Source organism: Populus nigra, chromosome 3 (genome assembly GCF_951802175.1).
Source record: "Populus nigra chromosome 3, ddPopNigr1.1, whole genome shotgun sequence".
Lineage (NCBI taxonomy): Eukaryota > Viridiplantae > Streptophyta > Magnoliopsida > Malpighiales > Salicaceae > Populus > Populus nigra.
Window position 1 is genome coordinate 6517498 of NC_084854.1, and position 21052 is coordinate 6538549.

The following is a 21052-nucleotide window of genomic DNA, read 5'->3' on the forward strand; positions in this document are numbered from 1 at the left end:
TTTGTTCTCCCGCGATTCTTCATGCCACCATTAGTGTTTGTTTTTAATAGTATTTGGTAACAAGGGTATAATTTGGGAGTCTATTGTTTTTAACTGAAGATCAAAATTATATCCCTTTTGGTCCATTAAAAGATAAGCTGATTCAGCCCTAAAACAAGCAGAACAGTCAAAAGAAACACTTGTCTCAACTCCAGAGAGGATCAGGAGGGAAAGAGACCAACAGCAACCTGATAGTTCAAGCTGTGAAGTGTGTTAAGATAACGAATACTGTGACTGTTAAATGCGGACATTGTGCTAATTTGTTGTCTTTGAATACTGGAGCTTTACTACAGACTTCTCATCTTCAAAATGTTCATGTGAGATTGTTTGAGAAGATTAATACTGATCGCATTTCATAATGTACACAACATATTTTTTTTTAGACGTTCTCTTTGAGTTTTTATGTGATAATTTCTCTTTCTTTTTATGGCATCCTTCAAATTTTTATTTGAAGCATTGAAAAGAGTATTATGAAAATACTCTTATTTCCTTTCTATATGTGATGATATCTCAAAAAATCTAAGCAATTTAGAAATAAAATTTATATAATTGAACAGTTAGTTAATCTCTTAATTATAGCTATATGATCTATTTTTTCTAACTAAGGTGTCCAAAGTCCAATGTTCAAAGTCCGGTAAATGAAGGTGAATAATAGCTAGTAATTGTAACTTATCTTTTTTGATAGATATGGAACTCCCAAATACTTAAAGAAGTATGATCAATGTCTTCCTTTTCCCCTCCAAGTATAATTAGCAAGATTTGTCTAAGATTCCCAGTAAAAAAAAACTAATTTACCACTAATTAAATAGGTTATCTTGATAAACTCCATCACCATATGTAAGAATATCACGCAACAAACAATCCAAGGCCTCGAAACAACATTTATTATTCATTACTGCTCCATCCTAAATAATAAAAAATGTCATTTCAAGGAGGCGTGAGGAATATAAGATCTATGACATCTTAATTAAGTTCTTCCCTCAACAATCTGCTTCTTATTTTTTATAATAAATGTTAGTAAAATATTGAAAGATTATTCTTATCAAAAGATGTGGAATTAGTTGCGTTGAAGATCATACAAATATATATAGTTTCATAGCTCGTCATAAGACATTCAAAGATTAGGCACGTTGGAATTAAATCTAATTAAAATATTGGACAACAATATCATCATACATACAATGAACGCTAAAATTTAAGGAACAAAACAGTTGAATCAACAATATCACAAACAAAGTGACGCTGATAATTAAAGAGTTATCTAAATTGTGAGGATGAGGTACGTAGTTGTAATAACCTCACAAAAAGCCTCTACACATTTCTTAGGCACCGGCCCACTCTTTTAGGCATGCATGCATCATAAAAAAAATTATTTAGGAATTACGAGTAATGAATCCAATTTTATACATCTGGATCCAATTAATTTTATGAGCATAATTTTATTCATATATGCTAGGACTTTTGAGGATCGAGTATAGAGCTTCATATCATGGAAATGATAATTTACATTAATTTATGTTCGTTCAACTAGCTAGAGAGGATTTTGAATTGATAGGAAATTGCGAAAGATGACAAACGATCGAGTAGACAGAGTGATAGTTAAGATAAGCTTGGATTTCATATATAATTATATATATTTCTTTTCAATGGTCATTCTATATATATTTATGTGACCCTTTAATTACCAACATATTTCAAAAATCATTTGATAAGCATTGAATATTGGGAATAAATCTCAAAATAATCATGTTGTTCATTATGCTTGTAATAAACAAATGCATTCTCGACGTCGAAGAAGGTTTCTGTTTTAAATTTCTTAGGGAAACATTTTGAAAATCTATCCTCTTTCGTACGGTGGCCTTTTAGGTTTACAAGATTGCATGCATGGCCCGTGCATCATAAATTATGAAATATTATGATTCACGGGCCATGTAAATGAGTCATCCCTTGCACTCCATAACCAAGTCTTACCACCACTCATTTCTCCACCATAACATAAATGCAAACAGCCCTCACAAATATAGTAATCAGAGCCCTCAGTGGTGTGTTAAGGAAATTCAAAGTAATTTTATCAAATGGAATCTTCCAAAAAGGCATAATTTTCTGAAGCAGATCTCTCAATGTATTTGTCTCCCTAACCTTAATAATAGATAGATCATGATTTGAAGACCTAAGAAAAATATTATTGAAGCTGTTAGGTAAGGTTCTAAGATATGATTTATATTATTTTTTAACACGCCTCCTCAAATAAAAGCTTTTTGAGCTTGAAATTTGTACAGGTTCACACTACATTGCGCTTAATTTTTATCAAATAAATATGGATGGTGAGATTCGAACTGATGACCGCTTGGTCATCAAGGCTCTGATACCATGTCAAAAAACCATATCAACCCAAAAGTTTAAGCTGTTAAGTAATGTCCTAAGATATGCTTTATATTATTCTCAAACAGGAACTAACATTAAGATGAATTAATGCTTCTTCTTTAAAGCCATAAGATGCAAGTGAACGAATATTTTGTAACTCTACACTACCATGGTAAAAACTAAAAAGGTGTTTGGTAGTGTGGTAATGATTGTTTTTTAAAATGTTTTTTACTTGAAAAAATATTAAAATAATATAGATTTTTTATTTTTTAAAATTTATTTTTGACATCAGTATATCAAAAATGATACAAAAATAATAAATAATAATAATAATTTGAAGCAAGATTTTTTTAATTTTTTTTAATGAAAAACAAATTAAAACATCTCGTAAGAGTTCGCCTATCCACACAAATACCAGTGATTCAAGCATTTGAAAGGTATGCATAGCCCTTCCTCCGGCAATCACTCCAAGAAAATTGGAAAATGCCTAAGCAATAATTTTTCAGCCTTTAGGCAAAAATTTCATTGGCAATTTAAAACCCGATGAGATTTTCAATGGAATCTCATTAGCGAGTTTATTGGAAATTAAAAATGCCAATAAAAAACCCATTAGTAAGTTTCTAGAAATATCGATGGAATTGTCAATGAAACATGATTTTTCATCAGCAATTTTTAATTTATAATAAAAAATAATATTAAGAACACCAGCCTTCTATAATAAAAAATAAAATTAAAGGAAGGCATTACAGATAACATTTCCTTGAACACATAAAAACTTACTGTTCCAACTTTGTGAAGAAATTTTTCCGAAAGAATAGAAATGATGATAATAACAACACAAATACTAGAAATTGCCCATGTCGGTGTTTGATCAAGCGTTTATTTCAACTCCAAGAATTAACATAGAGTAAATGAAGAAGTAGGGACATTAAACTATATATATGATCTTTCTTCCATTTAATAAAAATGGTAGAATAAAATTATACCACAAAGCTTGATATAGACAATGCTTATTCTTTACTTTATCAAGTAATGATTAAAGTGATTGAGAAATGATCTGACAGGTAAAGGAAAAAAAGAGTATAAGCCACTCATGTTATTACAATTTAAGAAAGAGATATAAAACAAAAATCCAAGCACATCGTTAGTGCTGTTGAAAGAAAATCCATGTTGGCACCCTTCCTCTGGGTCGCAAATGGAGGATTCATAACAACAATATCATCAATAGAACCTAAACAAGAGATTGAGACTCTTAGATGAATGTCTATGGCTCGTAACAAAGATTTACGCTCATGAATAAATCTGATATTTTAAATTTATTATGAGGTCGTATGCCCATGTAAATTCTTATAGGAAGAATCCATGCAAGTGCCTTAACAAGGTTCACCTATCTTGGAAGGCGAAAATATTTTTCACAAATCATATATTGTGATTAAAAAAATAATCACAATTAAAATCGGTGAATAACCAAAATAATTCCGAGAATTTTCTAGTCAACCCTTGGTATTTAAGTACCAGTAATTTTCAGGAATTAATTTTTTTTTAAATTATTGAAATATTAGTCAAATCCTTAAGGAATTTTACAAACTTATTGTAAATTAAAAAAAAAAGCAAAAAAAAAACACAAAATTTTTCTCAAACAATGCTAATTTTTTTCTCCCCTTTTTATAAATAAAATGCAATTTTTGTAAGAATTGGTCCATATGCAATAAGCTAAAATCATTTTGTTTTTGTTTTTTTAATTATTATTTATTTCTATAAGGCCATGTTTGGCAAAATCATCTTTTTTTTCCTTATAAAACTGTCAAAATGGACTTAAAGGTGTATTTACCAAACACCCATTTTAGGCAAAAAAAAAAAATCCTTAACTAAAAGTTATCCAAACAAACAAAGCCTTGAGTACTTGACCCAAAACAAAACCAAACAGGCCAACCTAAAAAAACTGGTTCAATCACGAATCGAACAAAAAACAAGGTTTGACCAAAAAACTAAACCAAAACAAAGGTTTAAACTAAAACAAAATCAATATTGAAAATTAACACAAAACTTTTAAAAAATTGATCAAACATTTAAATTATGAAGATCACAAAGAACATTCATCAAGAACCCAACAAACACATAACCAATAGAAAAATTGATCAAAAATTTATAGAAAAATTGATCAAACATTTAAATTATGCAATCAAGTGCAGGGTTTTATTTGAAATCATCTAGAATTTATTCACCTTGATTATCAAAGAATCAACATTATTTTGTTTAAATGGATTTCGGTTTAAAACTAAAACCCTGGGATTAAAACCTCTAGAAACTTGTTATTGATGCAAATAAACCCTAGATTATCTACTAGTCAAGTTGCCCAAATGGTTTAGTGCAAAGAATTGGACTAAAACTATTCCAAATCATAGGGTTAAGACAATGTTCTTTCAAAGAACATGAAGAAACCAAACCTAGCAGCCCATAAATTTCTAGTCTACTGTTAAACCCAAAATTAGTTTCTTAAGCTTTTGAAACATGTTGCTTTTGGTCCTCACAAACCACATAACCAATACTAAATATAGTTGAATTCAAAGAACTAACAAATAAAATCAAATTATCAATAACATGCATGAGTTTCAAAGTTCAAAACTACCAAAGCTAAATAGCAAACGTATTCATGCTATTTGGATTCAAAACTTGATATTTTTAACATCTATATGTCAAAACATACTTGTATGAACTATGAACTTTCACTAAAAGATATCAAATTGATCAATATGATTCCAAGATATTTAACTCAGAAACAAAAACAACTTATTGTTTTATTATAAAACTTATTGAAACATCAATTAAAATATCTTAAATACATCATTAATAAGTTATTAGGATAAAAATACAAAATCAAACAAACATCAAATCTAAGAACCATGCCTTTAGTGCAAACCTCTCTAACACATTATTAACAAAAACTAAAACAACTATCAACGAAATCTTGATCAATCTAAAACATGCTTTTAACAAGAATAAAAAAAAACAAACTCTACCGAAAAACATCAGATTATTCCAGCACCAAAATCAAACCATAAAATGCAAAATAAGTTTAAACAACATCAAAAAAGGTTTAAATATTAAGAAAACATGAATAGGCAAGCCACCTAGACTCCACCCTTGAATGTTTACGTGGCTATACCATATCTAAGCTTGTTGATTATAGACTGTTGTTTTCATTCTCTTGTTTTTTTCTCCTTCTTTCCTTTTCACTATCTTTTCCTTCCAAAACTTGTTAGATTCTATATGTTAGGCTCTTGAACCTTCACACTAGCTCTTTTCACAGTGTGTTTCTCTACATTTTTCCTCTTTCTTTTTTCATTTTTCAGAGGGGTATTTATAGGGTTTTTTTTATGGATTTAAACATACATTGATCAAAGTTTAGCCCTTTGATCAAAATGAGAGAGTTCTTGACAAATGTTAACAGTTGGAACCTCTGTCTTTCAATGGTTTTGGGATGGTGGTTTTGTGATAAATTTACCTAAGTGGTTTTCTTTGTCTTGAAGACAAAGATATACAACCCTCACCTTTTGATTTTTTATGAAAGATTTATGAACCTTGCTAAGAACCCTCTAGGAATTTTTAAGTGTGAACACACATAAAAGTTGAGTGGTTTTGTGCATATGGTTATCTTATTCAACGCTAACTAAGTTGATCAATTTCGAAGCTTTGTTAGAGCAAATCCGATATAAATATCATCAGAGACCACCTGAACATGGTAGATGAGAAGCATACCTTTTGACTGGATCTATTCTTGCTCAATTTGGAGGTCTGTAGCTTTTAATTCATTCGTTTGAAGGTGTTAACTCGATCAACAGAGAATCTAAAAATATAGTGATAACTAATCAAAAGTAAGATATTGTTGAGTATGTTGAAGAAAATAGGATGTAAATGTTTGATGAGAGTAACTGATCTTTGTAGATGGTTGTTTCTCAGTTGAATAATGGTGGTTACAGTCCTAAAAACGATCAGAGATGCCACATTCATTTGCATGAAGGTGCCTACTTGATTAGCCAAAACTGCCAAGATAAGCTAAATAGTGGCCAAACGATGCATCATCTATGTTAAACCCTATAAATTAGGGTTTTTAATTTGGTATGTGACAAATTTCACTTTAGTCTCTGTTCTTCTAATTGCTTTTAATTGCACCAGTAATTTCCTTTCAAACTTTTAATTTCATGCAATTTCACCCTTACCAAAGTCAATCATCAGCCCCACAGTTTAGCGTCATTTTCATCTTGGTCTTTGGTTTTTGATTTGTGCATTTAGACCCTTAAATGACCATTAAACTTTTGATTTTTGTTAATTTGGCCTCTAATTTGGTCAATTTAAGCCACTACAATAACACGTCTTTTTCAGTTTGATCATTGATTTTGGATTTCTTCAATCAATTCCTTAATAGCCCATTAAATTTTAATATTCTTACAATTAAGCCTCTGATTAGTCCAATTAAACCTTTAAAAAACCAATTAAGTCCCCAGACTTTAATTTATTCCAATTAACATCTAAATTGACTCAAAAAATTGATTTTCCTTACAATCAAGTCCTTAATAAGATTAATTAAGCCTTCCAAAATTCTCATTGAGTCCTTACCTATTTAAATTTGTATTTCTTTACCTTAAATAAAAATATTTTCACCAATAAAGCTCTTTGTCAATCAGAATTGGGTTGCTAATTTTACTAATCTTATATATTTTGGTCCTCTAACTTTTTCACTTGTCATTTTGATCCTTCACCATCAACTTAGGCAATGTTCTAGGTTTTCTCCATGTATATCCTCTTGTATTTTGGATTTTATTTTTCTATTTATTTTTTTCTTTTCTTGATTTTTTATGGGGTCAAAAGTGAGTAACAACAGACATATAGGATACACAAAATCAATTAAAATCATTTTTTATTTCTTGAAACACTTTAAAGGTGCACTAGGTGTCCATAATACATAAACAACAAAACATGAAGCACTTATTTCATTACCTCTCCATACTAAGTTCTTGATATCATATTGAATAAAGTTTATGTCTAGTTGCAGATTTCAGCACATAAAAAAAAGGTGCATTAGTTAATAACCGATGTTATATGATCACATTAAATATATAATATAAGTAAAAGCAAGCAAATAAAAAAAATATTTTGCTAACTACAAATAAAAGTGAATGTCTATCTCTAAACCCTCAAACTTTATAGCAGTATGGTAGCTTGCATCATGCATAACCGCTCCATCTATGTACCACACTTTAATAGGGGTGATCATTTTCGGTTCGGTTCGGTTTTTAACTATAAAAAACAACCAAACCTATTTTTTTTTTGAAAAAAAACCGAAACCGAACCAAAACCGAGTCAAACCGACCGGTTTCAGTCCGGTCCGGTTCGGTTCTTGATTTCAAAAAACCGAGAAAACCTATATGCTCATATTTCTTTTTGAACTCGTCAGTAAGATGTCTTTTCACAACTATTGTTTTCCTTGCATTGTGCAAACGAATTAAAAGCCAAAAATCAACACCACTGATTTCATCCCAAATCCAAAACTTTGCTATAAATCAAAACCCTAAATTTCCAGGCACTGGAAATCTGGACTTCCATAGAAGTCATTGAAACTGAGCCTTACATTATTCAACACAAAATGCAGAATCATGAAGCAAGCAAGCAAAACAATTATATCACTAGATTGTTGCCTCAAATGTAAAGGGGAAACAAATTGAAAGATATCCATCCTACTCACACAAACAAATCTTCCTATGGTTCATCGCAAAGACTACTAACAATAACATTTCGTATGTGGTGTTGATTGGGGTTCTCATGGCTTACAGGGGATGGTGGTCTCTGCAATCATGTAAGTCACAATATATGGATCCATGTTTGAAGCAACCCTTCTAAGTCTAGGGGGAGGGGGAGGGAGAGGGAGAGAAAGAGGGAGAGGGGGTTGCGGCTAGGGTTACTGGAGAGAAAGAGGGAGAGGGAGAGTGAGAGGGGGTTGTGGCTAGGGTTACTGGAGAGAAAGAGGGAGAGGGAAAGGGAGAGAAAGAGTGAGAGGCGGCTAGGGTTACTTGGGGGAGGTGGGGTAATTTTTTCTATTTATAGTGCCTTTTTTGAACCGGTTCGGTTCGGTCCGGGTTAACCAGTTCCTGCATTACAAAACCAAAAACCGAACCGAACCGGGATTTTTTCTAACTATTCTAATCGGTTTAATCGGTTTTTTTTTGTTCGGTTTTTTCAGTTAATTTTTTCTCGATTTTCTCGGTTTATTCAGTTTTCCGGTTTTTTTGCACACCCCTACACTTTAATAGTGCCATGGATCCCCTCATTCTACACCACACAAAATACATTAATTATGTACTAATCCCAAAGTAATTAGAAAATTTTAGCCTTACTTACTAATTACCTATTGTTTCACCTATTTTGAAACCAAGAGGAAGGAAAAATCCCTAAAGCTTAGTTATTGTAAAAGCTTGAAAATCATTCCCAGAATAGGTCATTGAAAATATATTTCTATAAAAACCTTCACAAAACAAATTAATCTGTAAGAAATAATCAACACATTAACAACTAATCAAAACCGACTCCAAATCATACAAGATTCCAGGTTTTACAAAGCATAACAAATTTCAAATTTACAAAGCTTCTTGTAGTAGCCAATCAAAACAAATAATACTCAACTATCAAGATTTTTTTATAAAAAAATTAATTAAAATCACTAATTACATAGTTTTAACTTGGCAAAACATAAATTTTAAAGCAAACACTATACACCAAAGAAATTAAAGCCAATTTTATCATTAAAACCCTCACCTCCAAATCAAGTAAAAATCATAACCTTAAGTTTATTTTTGGGGGGCGGGGGGAGTAAAACCTTATATGGGTAGATGAGAGGTACTGTCGGTGTCGGATTTGTGAGTTGGTTGTTGGATTTGGAGGGGGGGTTCTTGTTGTGTTTTGTAAAAGTAAGAAGAAGAATAAATGGGGAGAGAGTAGAGGGATTGTCAGGTTTTAATTCAATTTAAAATTACCAATAAAACTTTCATCAGTAATTTGATACATCATCAAGCTAAAGGAATTGTTCACGATATTTTTTTTATTTTGAAAATTTTCCATCGTAGTTTTTGTTAGGAAACAACGATGGAGTATTTTTCATTGACATTTTTGTATCTATTTTTTAATTTTCTGTTAGTGAATCTTGCACTTCGAAGTGGCCATGGTGAAAGTATAAAGAGTGTGTATATGTATAAATAATCCATGCTTGGAGTGAATAAGATGGTCCCTTGCATGTTCCATTCATTCCAAATGCATTTTATTGGAATAATAATATTTTCATTCCCCATCACGAAAACTTTGTTTAGAATGTACAATGGAAGGATAAAATAAATGTGATTTGATGGCTGTAAATGCATGACTAAAGATTTGGGAATGCTTAACTTCTCGCATTTACTTTTTTTTAATATATAGTTTTTCGATGGTTATTTAATTTTTGTTCACTCGCTCTCTGTTACGAGAAAAATATTGTATTGCCGCATTAATTTCAATATAAATGTGTAAAAAATATTTAAAAGTCAATAAGAAAAAAAAAAAGCAAAAAACCACTACTTCCTAGACGGCCACTTAAACCGTTAAATAAGAAAAATATTTGACTTTGTGAGCAATACTTTGTTAAGAACTCTTGTCTGTCTAGCAAGTGGTAAACATGTGGATCCCACTCGTTCATTGACTTAGTTTTTTTTCTGATAAAAGTTGAATTGCATCATTTTAAAAATTAAATAGAGTGTTTTGCCTTTTCTTATCCTACTTTGCGAGCGAAAACGGAGCTGTCGTTTCTGTTTCCACGCAAAAATGGAATTGCATGGTAATTGGCATGTACGCTTGAGTTTTTGGGTTTCTTCTTCTTTTTTTTTTTTAAAAAAAATAGTAAAATAACATAGTTTAAAAAATTATGAGATAACATAATTTATACATGTTACTATTAAAAATATGAAATTCAAACTTGTTGCTATTTAAAATTGCGACATTTGAAAAAAATTATGATATAAATTACATAAATTACGATAAGAAGAGAAGAGAAATAAAAAAATAAAAAAGAAATTAAAGGTATACCGAAGCTTTAATTACGATACTACTAGTATTATTGAAAAGATCTCGATAAGACGAAACTAACGACACCATAGAAAGTTATAACAAAGTCGATAAGATGAAAAACCATTCTAATAAGCAAAAATAGCCTAAGTTTTTTCGGACATTAGCAAAATATTTTTTAAAAATATTACAATCTAGAAAATATTGAGAAAAATATCATAGTTTAGCAACTTGCAAATGGTATTTGCCAGTTGCAAGTTGCCTATGCCACTAACGACTCTCTTAAATTGTTAAATGGCTTGTTACAAATTATAATAAAGAGAAATGAGAGAGGGAAAAAGAAAGAAAGAAACTCTAGAGTCACACTAGAACTTCGATAATAACACTACCAGTACTATTAGAAAGATCACAAAGAGACGAATCCATTTGCTTTTAGACAGCTCGTGTAGCCCATTTGTTTTTAGACGGCTCGTGTGGCACATTCTAGTCATTGTTAATGTCTTTCCTTAGTGTTGTTGAATTTGTCTCATCAAGATTTTTTTTATGGTACTCGTGATGTTATCATCGGAGTTTTGGCGTGCCTCTAAGGTCTCTTTCTTTCTTTCTTTCTTTCTCCATCCTTTTCTTTAGAAATTATAACAAAAAAGAGGAGAGAAAAAAAACAAAAAAAATAGAAAAAAACCCTCTCATGGATACACTAAAACTTCGATGATAACACCATTAGTACCGTAAAAAAAATCTTAGTGAAATGGATTCAACAACATTAAAAAAGGTCATCAATAGTAACTGAAGTGGACCACACAAACCGTCTATATGCAAGCGAGTCATTCACTATCTTTAGGCTACTCGTGTAGCCCGTTTCAATCATTATTGATGATTTTTTTTGATGTTATTGGATTTTTCTTGTCAATATCTTTCTAACAATACTATTGATGCTATTATTGAAGTTTTGATATGTTTCAAGGGCATTTTTTTTTCTTTTTTTTTGGTTCTCTCTCACCTCTTTTTTTTTTATTATTATTGTAATTTATGCCAAACCATTTAACAATTGTAAGTTTATTGAGATATGTGATTCATGAGTAGTAGATTTCATATCTAACTCTAAATTGTACTTTAATTTTCTAAATATTTTATGTGTTATCGTCCTAATTTTTTTAAGGTGCTAAAAGTCCAGAAAAAAATCTCTCTAAGCATCTGATCTTCCGGTTTTTCTTACTTGTCATGTCCTAATCAACTTTGTAATTAAGGTTGTTGGCCGTTGGCGACTGTTTCTGCGGTGGCAGTGAAGGATCGACCAGTCATTAGAATTAAGATGATTTGGCCAGTGGGGTGGGTGGGTGGGTGCTTTTCAAGATTCTCATGAACTATAATATACTCCATATTTTTATAAAGTTATCTCGTGAATTACAAGACCACCTAAGGCATCGCGACAATTTATATTCAACCAATCCACCCAGTTTTTTTTTTTTTTTGTCTTATATGTTATTTAACAGTAAAGTAGTTATTGTTTTTAAAAATATTTTTATTTAAAAATATATTAAAATAATAGTTTTTTTATTTTTTAAAATTTATTTTTAACATCATTACTTCAAAACAATTAAAAAAACTAATTTAAAGTAAAATAAATTATTTTTTAAAAAATATTTTTAAAACACAAAAATAAAATTTATTAAATCACAAAAATTATCAAATCCAATGAAACAATCATTTTAAAATCACAAAAGTTATCAAATTCATCCAATTGATTCAATGTATGAACATATTTTATTAAATCGACAAACATGAACTGATTTCTTGAGTTAAAGAAAAAAAGAATCCACTTCTTTCTTTACAATACAATATAAATTGAATATATGTTAATTTCTCCATATCATTGACTATATTTATTTCACGTAAAATATGATTTTGTAAAATATTTTTTTTATGGAGAATTATTCAATACAACGGGAATTGTACTCTTTTCTCTCACATAATAGTGGGGTGCGTGAATAATTTTATAATGGGTCTCATATTTTTGTGAAATAGAGGAATACAATTCTTTATATATCTAATAATTTCTCTTTTCTTGATTTTCACACCTAACACATATGCACGCATACATACATAGCATTTATATGTGTGTGTAATGTATGTATGTCTGTATTTATTTATTTTGAATAGAGTTTTTAGTTGAATTTGACAATATTTATATTATATTTATCTAGATAACTATCTAAAAATACCAACTCATTTAAATTAGTTTGAAATAATTATACAACATACTAAAAAAAACTTGGGTTTTTTCCTAGCTATTTAACTATTTATATGGATAGTGAAATTGTGCTTTTTTTCATTTTATCATAAAGTATTTGTCGTTGATTAAATTATGTTCAAAATCTATTTAAAAATTAAGAATAAAAAATTATTTGAATTGAGTTTCCATGAATAATTTATTATTAATATTATTATTTTCATATCAGATACATAATAATTGAAAAATAAATTATTAAAATTTAAATAAAAATTTATAATAATATTTAAAAACAATATCAAAACTAAAAAGTTAGTGAATCCAATAATTTTTCTTTGAGTGGTAAAAAAACCAAGAAAAAAAAAGGTTTAGACCTAACATTTGGCCTCCAGTAGAAGGCCCGTTTCCTTGAACTTGCTTTTTTTTTTTTCTGTCCTTTAATTTTTCTTAAAAAAAAAAATAGATGACAAGTTATTTAAAAGAAAATATTATTGTCAATATCACTTAAATCTGTGACCTCTATATTCTGACCCGCACACTAACCACCTAAGCAACAACACAGAATTGTTATCTAAATGATTAAACAAATATATTAACCCACCTCACTGTTATATGAACAATAAAACACTATAAGAATCACAATTATTTTAGTAGTATACTATAATCCATTTGAATTAAATTGTGATCCATTTGAATTAAACTGTGAAGCGTGTATTTAATAACTCAGTGTAGAATGTTTTTGTAAATTTATTTATATTTTTAACATATTTAACATCAATATGTTAAAAATATAAATAAAACTGAATATTTTTTCAGTTAAAAAAACAGTTTTAAAAAACCGCAAAAACATAGCCACAACTTTAGACTAATCGCGAGGTGAATTCATTTTCCTTACCACATTCAGAAAAAAATGTGAGTTTTGTCAAATGGACTAATTTTCAATTCACGTCGGCAGCCTCAGCCTGGAAAATACCTACATGTGGCTCCCACAACATACTGACTCCTCATATTTGTCCAGACTTGGGCAAAGAGTGCAAGGCACCAAAGTTTTAAAAAGAGGGACTTTTCTCTTTTCTCTTTTCTTCCTGGTTTCTGTGATTCTGCAGCGTGTCTTGGTTTCGTCAAGTCCTAACGCATATGGTTTCATATTCTTTTCTTTCTCCGTCTTGGTGCACCCGTATCAGGTGCATCTGTCTCACACCACGTTCTTTATATATATATATATATATATTGAGATGTGCACTTTGCTTTTGTGAGTTCTGTGCTTTTGTTTATCCAACAAAAAGAAAAGAATTTTCAGTTCTTGTTTTTATTCAGGGTTGTGCTCTGAGTTCTTGAAGGAAAATTGGGTTGTTCTCAGAGAGCTTTCACGTGATTACTTGAAGTTTGGTTAGTTTTCACGATTTCTTCGTCTGGGTTCTTTTTATTTTATTCTTTCTTTCTGTTCTGGACAAGTTTTTATGAATTTGTTTGTACTTCTTTGATGGTCGTTGGCTTTGTTCGCTAAGATGTGTTAATATCTTGGTTCGCAGAGCTGTCAAGTTTTTTCGGATAATTTTGGAATTGGTTGGTAAGTTTTGGAGTCTTTTTAAGTTTTAGTAAAGTTGTGTTATTGAGGCATCTGTTTTGATGCTCTTGTATTAAATGTATCTGCATATTGTATTCAGGAGTTATTACTACCAGACAAAGGCTCTCTTTTCTAACTTGATTAATTATTTGTGAGAACCATTTCCATACATAAAATAGTACTAATCTCTATTTGTGTGGAATGTTTTGAGATGCTAATATTATGATTTCTTTTGGTTAAGTACTTGTGGAACCAAAATATGTAAATTTTCATTATAATATGCTTATCCATGCAAATGATTTTTAGAGACTTTGGCATTCCTGCATATTTTGTTGCTACAAGTCTATACCAAAGTTTAAACATTTTTTGTAATGTTGAATTCAGGAGATGATAACATAATCACATACCTGTACGTGAGTAATTGTAAATTTTAAAGAGGGTTCCTTTTTCTTTCTTGGAGATGCAAAGATGGGGAAGAGTGGAAAGATCTCTCAATACAGAGAGAGGCTGGACCAGACACTGGCATCCCCTGAACTGACAAATCTTGACGCACTTAAAACCCTTATCAGGAATCAACTTGTTCACTCTTCGCTTGATGAAACCGAAGGCTAGTATTTCTCAGAATTTGCTGTTCTCTTTTTCAAACTGCTGGGATGTTGATTTTGTTAGATTCTTATCTTTTGTAAGCTACTAATTGTGATGGTCAGCTGCATTTGTCAAAGACTCTAATTTTGGATTCTGAATTTGCAGGATGCAGCGACAATTTAATAGAAAATAGAACTAAACATGTATCCTCTTTTCTTGACATGTTGAGGAGTGCTTCTGTAAGTGAAAATGAGGTGTCAAGAACCAGTGAGACATCACATGGTGGATGGAAAGTATGCCCTTTTAGCTAACTATTCATTCTGGCTTCTTTTCTTTCTGTTTACTCCTAGGAACGTTTTCTTTCAGAGAAAAAAAAAGCAAGAAAATCAGCTGATTTCATATTTTTTTATCTGTTCAAGTTTGATGTTTCAGCTCCTCTCAGGTTTCTTTCATATGTTCTTTAGTTCTCACATAGTCAGAATTATATTTATAATTGGTGTCTATTTAGAAAAATGGTCTCAATACTGATGTGCTGAAGCTTACTTCTCTTGACAGATAAAAGAGGATCATGAAGAGTTCCGTGTTATGTATCGCCCAGGACCTGAGGGTACTCCCTTTCATTCATTACTTGTCGAAGGTTATGTTGATGGAACTGTCGATACTTGTAAGTTTAGGTGAAATATTAATAAATTTTGAGCTTTATCCTCGTAGACTAGCACAAAGCAGACAATTATTTGAGACATCTTGAAGCTGCACAAATTGAATACTCTTTTGACAAGTACAAATAATATCTTGTAGGCTTATGCGTCTCTTGGGAGGCGACACTCTACAGGAAATGGTAAGGATTGCTTCTATCTTGGCATCTCTCTTCACTTTGTGACATATAATGTCTACGGAGATACTCTGTTTTGTGAAACAACATTTATACACCTCTCTTCAGTTCATTCCTCTGTCCAGCTTTAATGACAATATTGTTGCGGCATCTTAACTTGATAAAAATACTGCATTTTACTTTTATTTTAGGGAAAAAAAATCACAATTGCTGAAAAATTTGCATTTTAACACTGCTAATTATAGTTATTCCTTATGGGGGCTGATTTTACATCCAGTAATGCTAAGGAAATCAGATCACTTGAGAGTTGAAGCTGTTAATTTTGATTGTGAACTTTTATAAATGCATCATTGAAAGTTCCATAAGTTGCATTTTATACTTTTGAGACAGTTCTGAGAATTTCCTCAAGAATGTGTAGGTTGGTGGATCTGTATAAATGACATTGTGCTTAAATTCTTTCACATTTTGGCCCTGCTTCCAGCTTCTTTAAAGACAATATGCACATAGACTAGGATTTCTTCCTTGGAAGTTTGACATTTTTGTTCATGAGTACAAAATAAGAGGCTGTCTCTTGTCATATTTGTCTCATCCTTCTACATATCGACCCATGTCAATCATATTTATCCTTGTTACTCCAATTAACTATTGCTGCCAGATATGCATGGTCATGCATGACGGATAGCAATTAGTGCATTGATGAGGAGTTTTAGGCTTATGGGAACAACAATCTTTGCTGGCAGCCTTGCCCTAGAAATGTCAAGGATTTATGTGGCTGCACGTCCTTCTAGATTCATGTGATTATTCTTATTTCTCCAGTTTTAGTTGAGGGACGGTGCACAGTTGACAAGAGATTAAAAATTAAATGGTTGAAATCAAGATTTATATTGCAAGGTTTGCTTTAATCTGGTGATTTCGTGTTCTCAGGTGGCCCCAGTATAGTTTCCCACCTTTTAAAATCACCATTTGTGAATGCTTGCAAAAGATCCGGATCAGTGAGCAGATATCTCTAGTGAGGTTTGCCCGCCACAATCTGTAGCGGTTATGTGGAGTAACTTATAAATTAGCCCTTCTGGTCTTGATAAATGAATTAATTAGTCCCCCTTGTTTCAAAAACTAATTCAATACTACTTTATTCCAAAATTCTTTTTTTTTTTTCACGGAAAGGACTGAATAATTAGTTTTTGAAACAAGAGGGACTAATTAATTCATTTATCAAGACTAGAGGGACTAGTTTATAATTTACTAGTTATTTGAAGTAACTTGTTTGATTCCTTTTGCTTGTATTCTGCAACATAAAATTCTGATTCTTCCTCAAATTTTGGAAGGAAGGGTGAAGGTTACATGGCCGATGACGGCTAGGGAAGCTGTTGTGCACTATGTTTTGTTTGAACACCTCCAAGATGGTCTGGTTGTTGTTATCATAAGCACGGTACTCGCTTGAAGTGGATGAATTCATCATTTTATCAGTTGCAATTTCTTTTTACCCAAGTTTTTGGATACCTAATTCTAAATTGGAAGAGAAATTCCCGGATTATATTGCTTTCAGATCTCGGATTTGGAGGGCATTGATAAAAATACCCATGGATTTTCAAAAGATGGAATCCCTGAAGCAAAGGATGTGGTAAGGATTGATATGATGGGTGGCTTTGCCATCCAAAAAGTGACCCCAGGAAGAAGTTATTTTCGGTGAGTAACAGTTAGTTCGATTTATATTGCGAGTCTTCTTTGATATACGACACATGCACAAGTCCTACGGTTCAAAGGAGGAAAACTTGTAATTGAATTTCATATAAACGTAATCATTCCTGTTTACGGCTCTACCATCTATCATCTGCTACATAAGTAGACAAGTTGAGGCTTGATCTTTCCCATTGCATGAGCTCCTTTGTTGTGGAGCTTTTGAAAACCATTAAATTTTGCAGGACAATAGCAAATATGGATTTGAAGCTGGATTTTGTCCCTCCATCTCTCATGAACTTCATCACAAGGCAGCTCGTTGGCAATGGTTTCACACTCTATCAGAAGGTTATATATTTCTCTCTATTTATTTTCCGTATACCCTGCTGCATGCAACAGTGAATCCAATTCATTTGGCTCTTTATACGCTCTCTGCAGTATTAACAAAACCAGTGCCCGGTATTCATAATCATAACAACTTTTGAAGGTAGAGGATCTGGGTTCAATAGGTGATAGACTAGTTGGGCTTGGGATTTTCTCTCTTTTGGCCTGAGTAATAAAGATAGGGGGCATGAAAATTAAGGATTATAGTAGGATCTACAAAAGTTTCAGACCCAGTTTCTATGTCAGGAGGGTCATGCATGAAGAATGAAGAACCATCATTGCATTCTAACTTTTGTGGTTTCTGTGCAAATATATTTCTCTGACATCCATTTTGCAAATTATTACAGGCAGTGGCTTCTGTGTCTAACCATGATGAAGACTACAGAAAGGCTTTGGAAGCTCCAATGTATGCTCGAATACGCGAGGCTCTTTATTCTACTGAAAACGCAAATGAGGCCATGGAATGGAAAGAGCCTAAAGCAGATGCTTGCCTTCTACAGCAAGAGCATTCTGCTGAAGATATAAAAGAAAACTTGGGAGATGTTGAACTGAATATTCTTGGAGACAATGATGCAAGTGAAGCTTCTCCAGAAAATGCACAAGTTGTGGTAAACAAATCCTTTGGTGAGATCAAGGAAGAAAATAATCAAGAAAGCAGACACTTGAAGAATGAAAGCTTGGGAGTTATGGAACTGAATATTCATGGAGATGATGGTGCAAGCGAAGCTTTTCCAGACAATGCACCAGTTACGGACAATAAATCCTTTGGTGATATCAAGGAAGAAAAGAATCCAGAAAGCAGACACTTGAACGATGGAATGCGAGGGATGGAGCAGAGAGTTCATTGCAATGACCATGGAAATGAAAGTTGGCGAAACATTGCACTTGCTACAGGTAGGAAAACTTTTATTGAGATTGAGGAAGAAGAAAGTGAAGATAGCAGGCGATTAATGAGGGATTGCAGAGTTATAGGTCAAACTTCAAGCAATAATATTTCCCTAAAGAGTCCTGGAAACTGTACAAGGAATATACGTATCAGTTCTGATGTAGGGAGAGCTTTAGAAACTCTAGAGAAGGCCATTTCTATGGTCCGGGAATACGGTAATTCTCTTACCAGGTCTTTCTCTAGAAAAACAAATGAAGAAAATAAAAACCTTGAAAAGGATGCAGAAAATGATCCAACTCATTTACAAGACAGTGGAGGCCGTTCAAATGCTGAGGTCTCTGTTGAAGCATCCAATAAAGGAAAACGTGTTGGGAGGAGTTCATCCAGGAATAGCTTCAGCAACCGTGAAATCAGGTACTCATGCCTGCGTACTGCTGTCCAAAACATAGTAATGATTCTAATGGAAATGATAAATTATTACTTCAACTGCTCTAGGATAATGACGTTGCTGGTTCGATCTTTGTTTTACAGGCGTGCAGGTTCAAGGGAAACAAGCCATAACAAGATAACGCCTGCATCACCAGATCAATACATTTCAATTCCTAGTGAAACTAACCATGTTGCTTTATATTCTTCTGAAAATGGGAAAGATGAAACAACAGAGGTACCAGCTATGGACCTAACCACGCAAGGCGACAAGCAAATGAGCCTTGAGGTAAATGGCATCCATGAAAATGTTTTCATTGAAGGGAAGAAACTTACTCGGCAAACAAATTATAGATACTGTTGTTTTGGTTCCACATACGAGTAGATGTTACAGTGAGACAAGAATTGAGATAACCAAAGAGGTCGAAGATTTAGTGATCAACTCAATACATTTGTTGTATTCACAGCTAAACTATGAGAGTGGATTTGTATCACCTTGTACTGATGATATATGTACCAATATATCATTGTTTCTTATTTGTCAAAGACGTATCAATAGTGAGTTTTTCTTTCCTTTATTGTTTTTAGCAAATATTTATGAATAAGTTATACCAATAATTCGTAGAAATTGATGGGAATTTGGAGTTTGGGAAAGAAAAAATGGTCAAGTTAGCAGTAAAGTGAGTAAAATCTTGTAATTGGGTGTAACAGAATCATCTTTTGTTGCATAATTCAAGTTACAAATTAGAATGCTGGGTTGAACTCGGATTATAGCACAACTGGATTTAATAAATTGATTTTATTTTAATTAAACAATAAAAAAAAGTAACTATAGTAAATTAATATTTTTTTAAAAATCATGATAATTTGAAAAATAAACCCTTAGAAATATGAAATTGGGTAAAAAATAGTTAAAAAAAAAACTCGAGTCAACCCGAAATATAGTGATAGACATATATGATATAACCTAGGTAATAAAGGGCGTGCCAACCCGCAAAATCCATGGTTCAGATCATGAGATCAGAATAACCCGATAGAGAAGAAATTGAAAAAAACCACAATCAATTTTTATTTTTTAAAAAAACTAATGTTAAACTATGAAGTTGAAAAGGAAAATAAGCAAAAAAAAAAAAAGAAGTTGACTCGCATTAACTATTCAAACCCGTGAGTCAAGTTATTAGACCAGAAATAACATACATGAAAAAACTATGAACCTCAATCCCCATCAAATCAAACGTTGAATGATAAAATCGAAAAAAAAAATCAATTACATAAAAATTCTAAAATAAAAAATAACAATTAAAAGAATTAGGGTAAAAACAAAATAAAAAGTAAATTAGAGGACAACTTTAAATTTTTAATTGGAGGGTTGAATTGAAAATAAAAATAACTTTAATAAAGAGAAAAAAATCAAAAAAATGATGACCAAATTGAAAAAAAATAATGCACCATAAACTTGGATTGAAGGATGAAATTGAAAACCAATAAAACTTTTACAAAATGCTAAGAAAAAAAATAAAAATCAAAAGAATAAGGACCAAATTAGAAAATAAAAATATGATAAATTGAAATTGAAGGATTAAATTGAAAACAAGTAAATTTTTTACAAAAAGACTAAAAACAAAAAGTAAAAATCAAAAGAATAAGGACCAAAATTAAAACATCAACAACAAAGAGGATCAACTTATAATTTTTTGAGGAGGAAAAAAAAAGAAAAGGAAGGGCCGATTAATGACAAACTATCATGCTATCGTCAACACGCACCTAACCAGAAGAAAGAAAAGGTGATGATTCTTTCAATGACATGATAAAATGATATTTTATGCCACCATAAGATACTACATGTGTGGTATAAAATGTGTTGAAAGATTAAAAAAATTCTAAATTTATGATTATTAAAAGGCACATACATGTGGTTAAATTTTTTTTACTCTAAAAATAAATTTATTATTTTATTGTATTTTAAAAAATAAAAAG

The 21052-nt window shown here is 31.4% G+C and overlaps 1 protein-coding gene across 2 annotated transcripts; it reads left to right on the forward strand.

The window, feature by feature from the left end:
• Positions 1-13741: 13741 nt before the first annotated feature.
• Positions 13742-19653, forward strand: LOC133690244 (uncharacterized). Of its 2 annotated transcripts, XM_062110471.1 has the most exons (13): positions 13742-13902; positions 14036-14107; positions 14251-14288; positions 14670-14892; positions 15036-15163; positions 15426-15534; positions 15669-15708; positions 16627-16716; positions 17032-17131; positions 17249-17388; positions 17625-17727; positions 18111-19063; positions 19181-19653. In XM_062110471.1, the coding sequence occupies exons 4-13, from the start codon at positions 14754-14756 to the stop codon at positions 19458-19460; spliced, it is 2082 nt and encodes a 693-aa protein (XP_061966455.1). In that variant the 5' UTR covers positions 13742-13902; positions 14036-14107; positions 14251-14288; positions 14670-14753; the 3' UTR covers positions 19461-19653. The 2 variants fall into 2 exon arrangements, with proteins under 2 accessions (XP_061966455.1, XP_061966456.1); XM_062110472.1 differs by lacking the exon at positions 14251-14288.
• Positions 19654-21052: the final 1399 nt, after the last annotated feature.

What these genes read in the sequence shown, in the direction of transcription:
- LOC133690244 (XM_062110471.1), top strand. Translation starts at nt 14,754, where the DNA reads ATGGGGAAGAGTGGAAAGATCTCTCAATACAGAGAGAGGCTGGACCAG. An exon ending in TGATGGAACTGTCGATACTT is followed by an intron (nt 15,535 to 15,668) that starts GTAAGTTTAGGT and finishes AATATCTTGTAG; the next exon opens with GCTTATGCGTCTCTTGGGAG. An exon ending in GTTTCACACTCTATCAGAAG is followed by an intron (nt 17,728 to 18,110) that starts GTTATATATTTC and finishes AAATTATTACAG; the next exon opens with GCAGTGGCTTCTGTGTCTAA.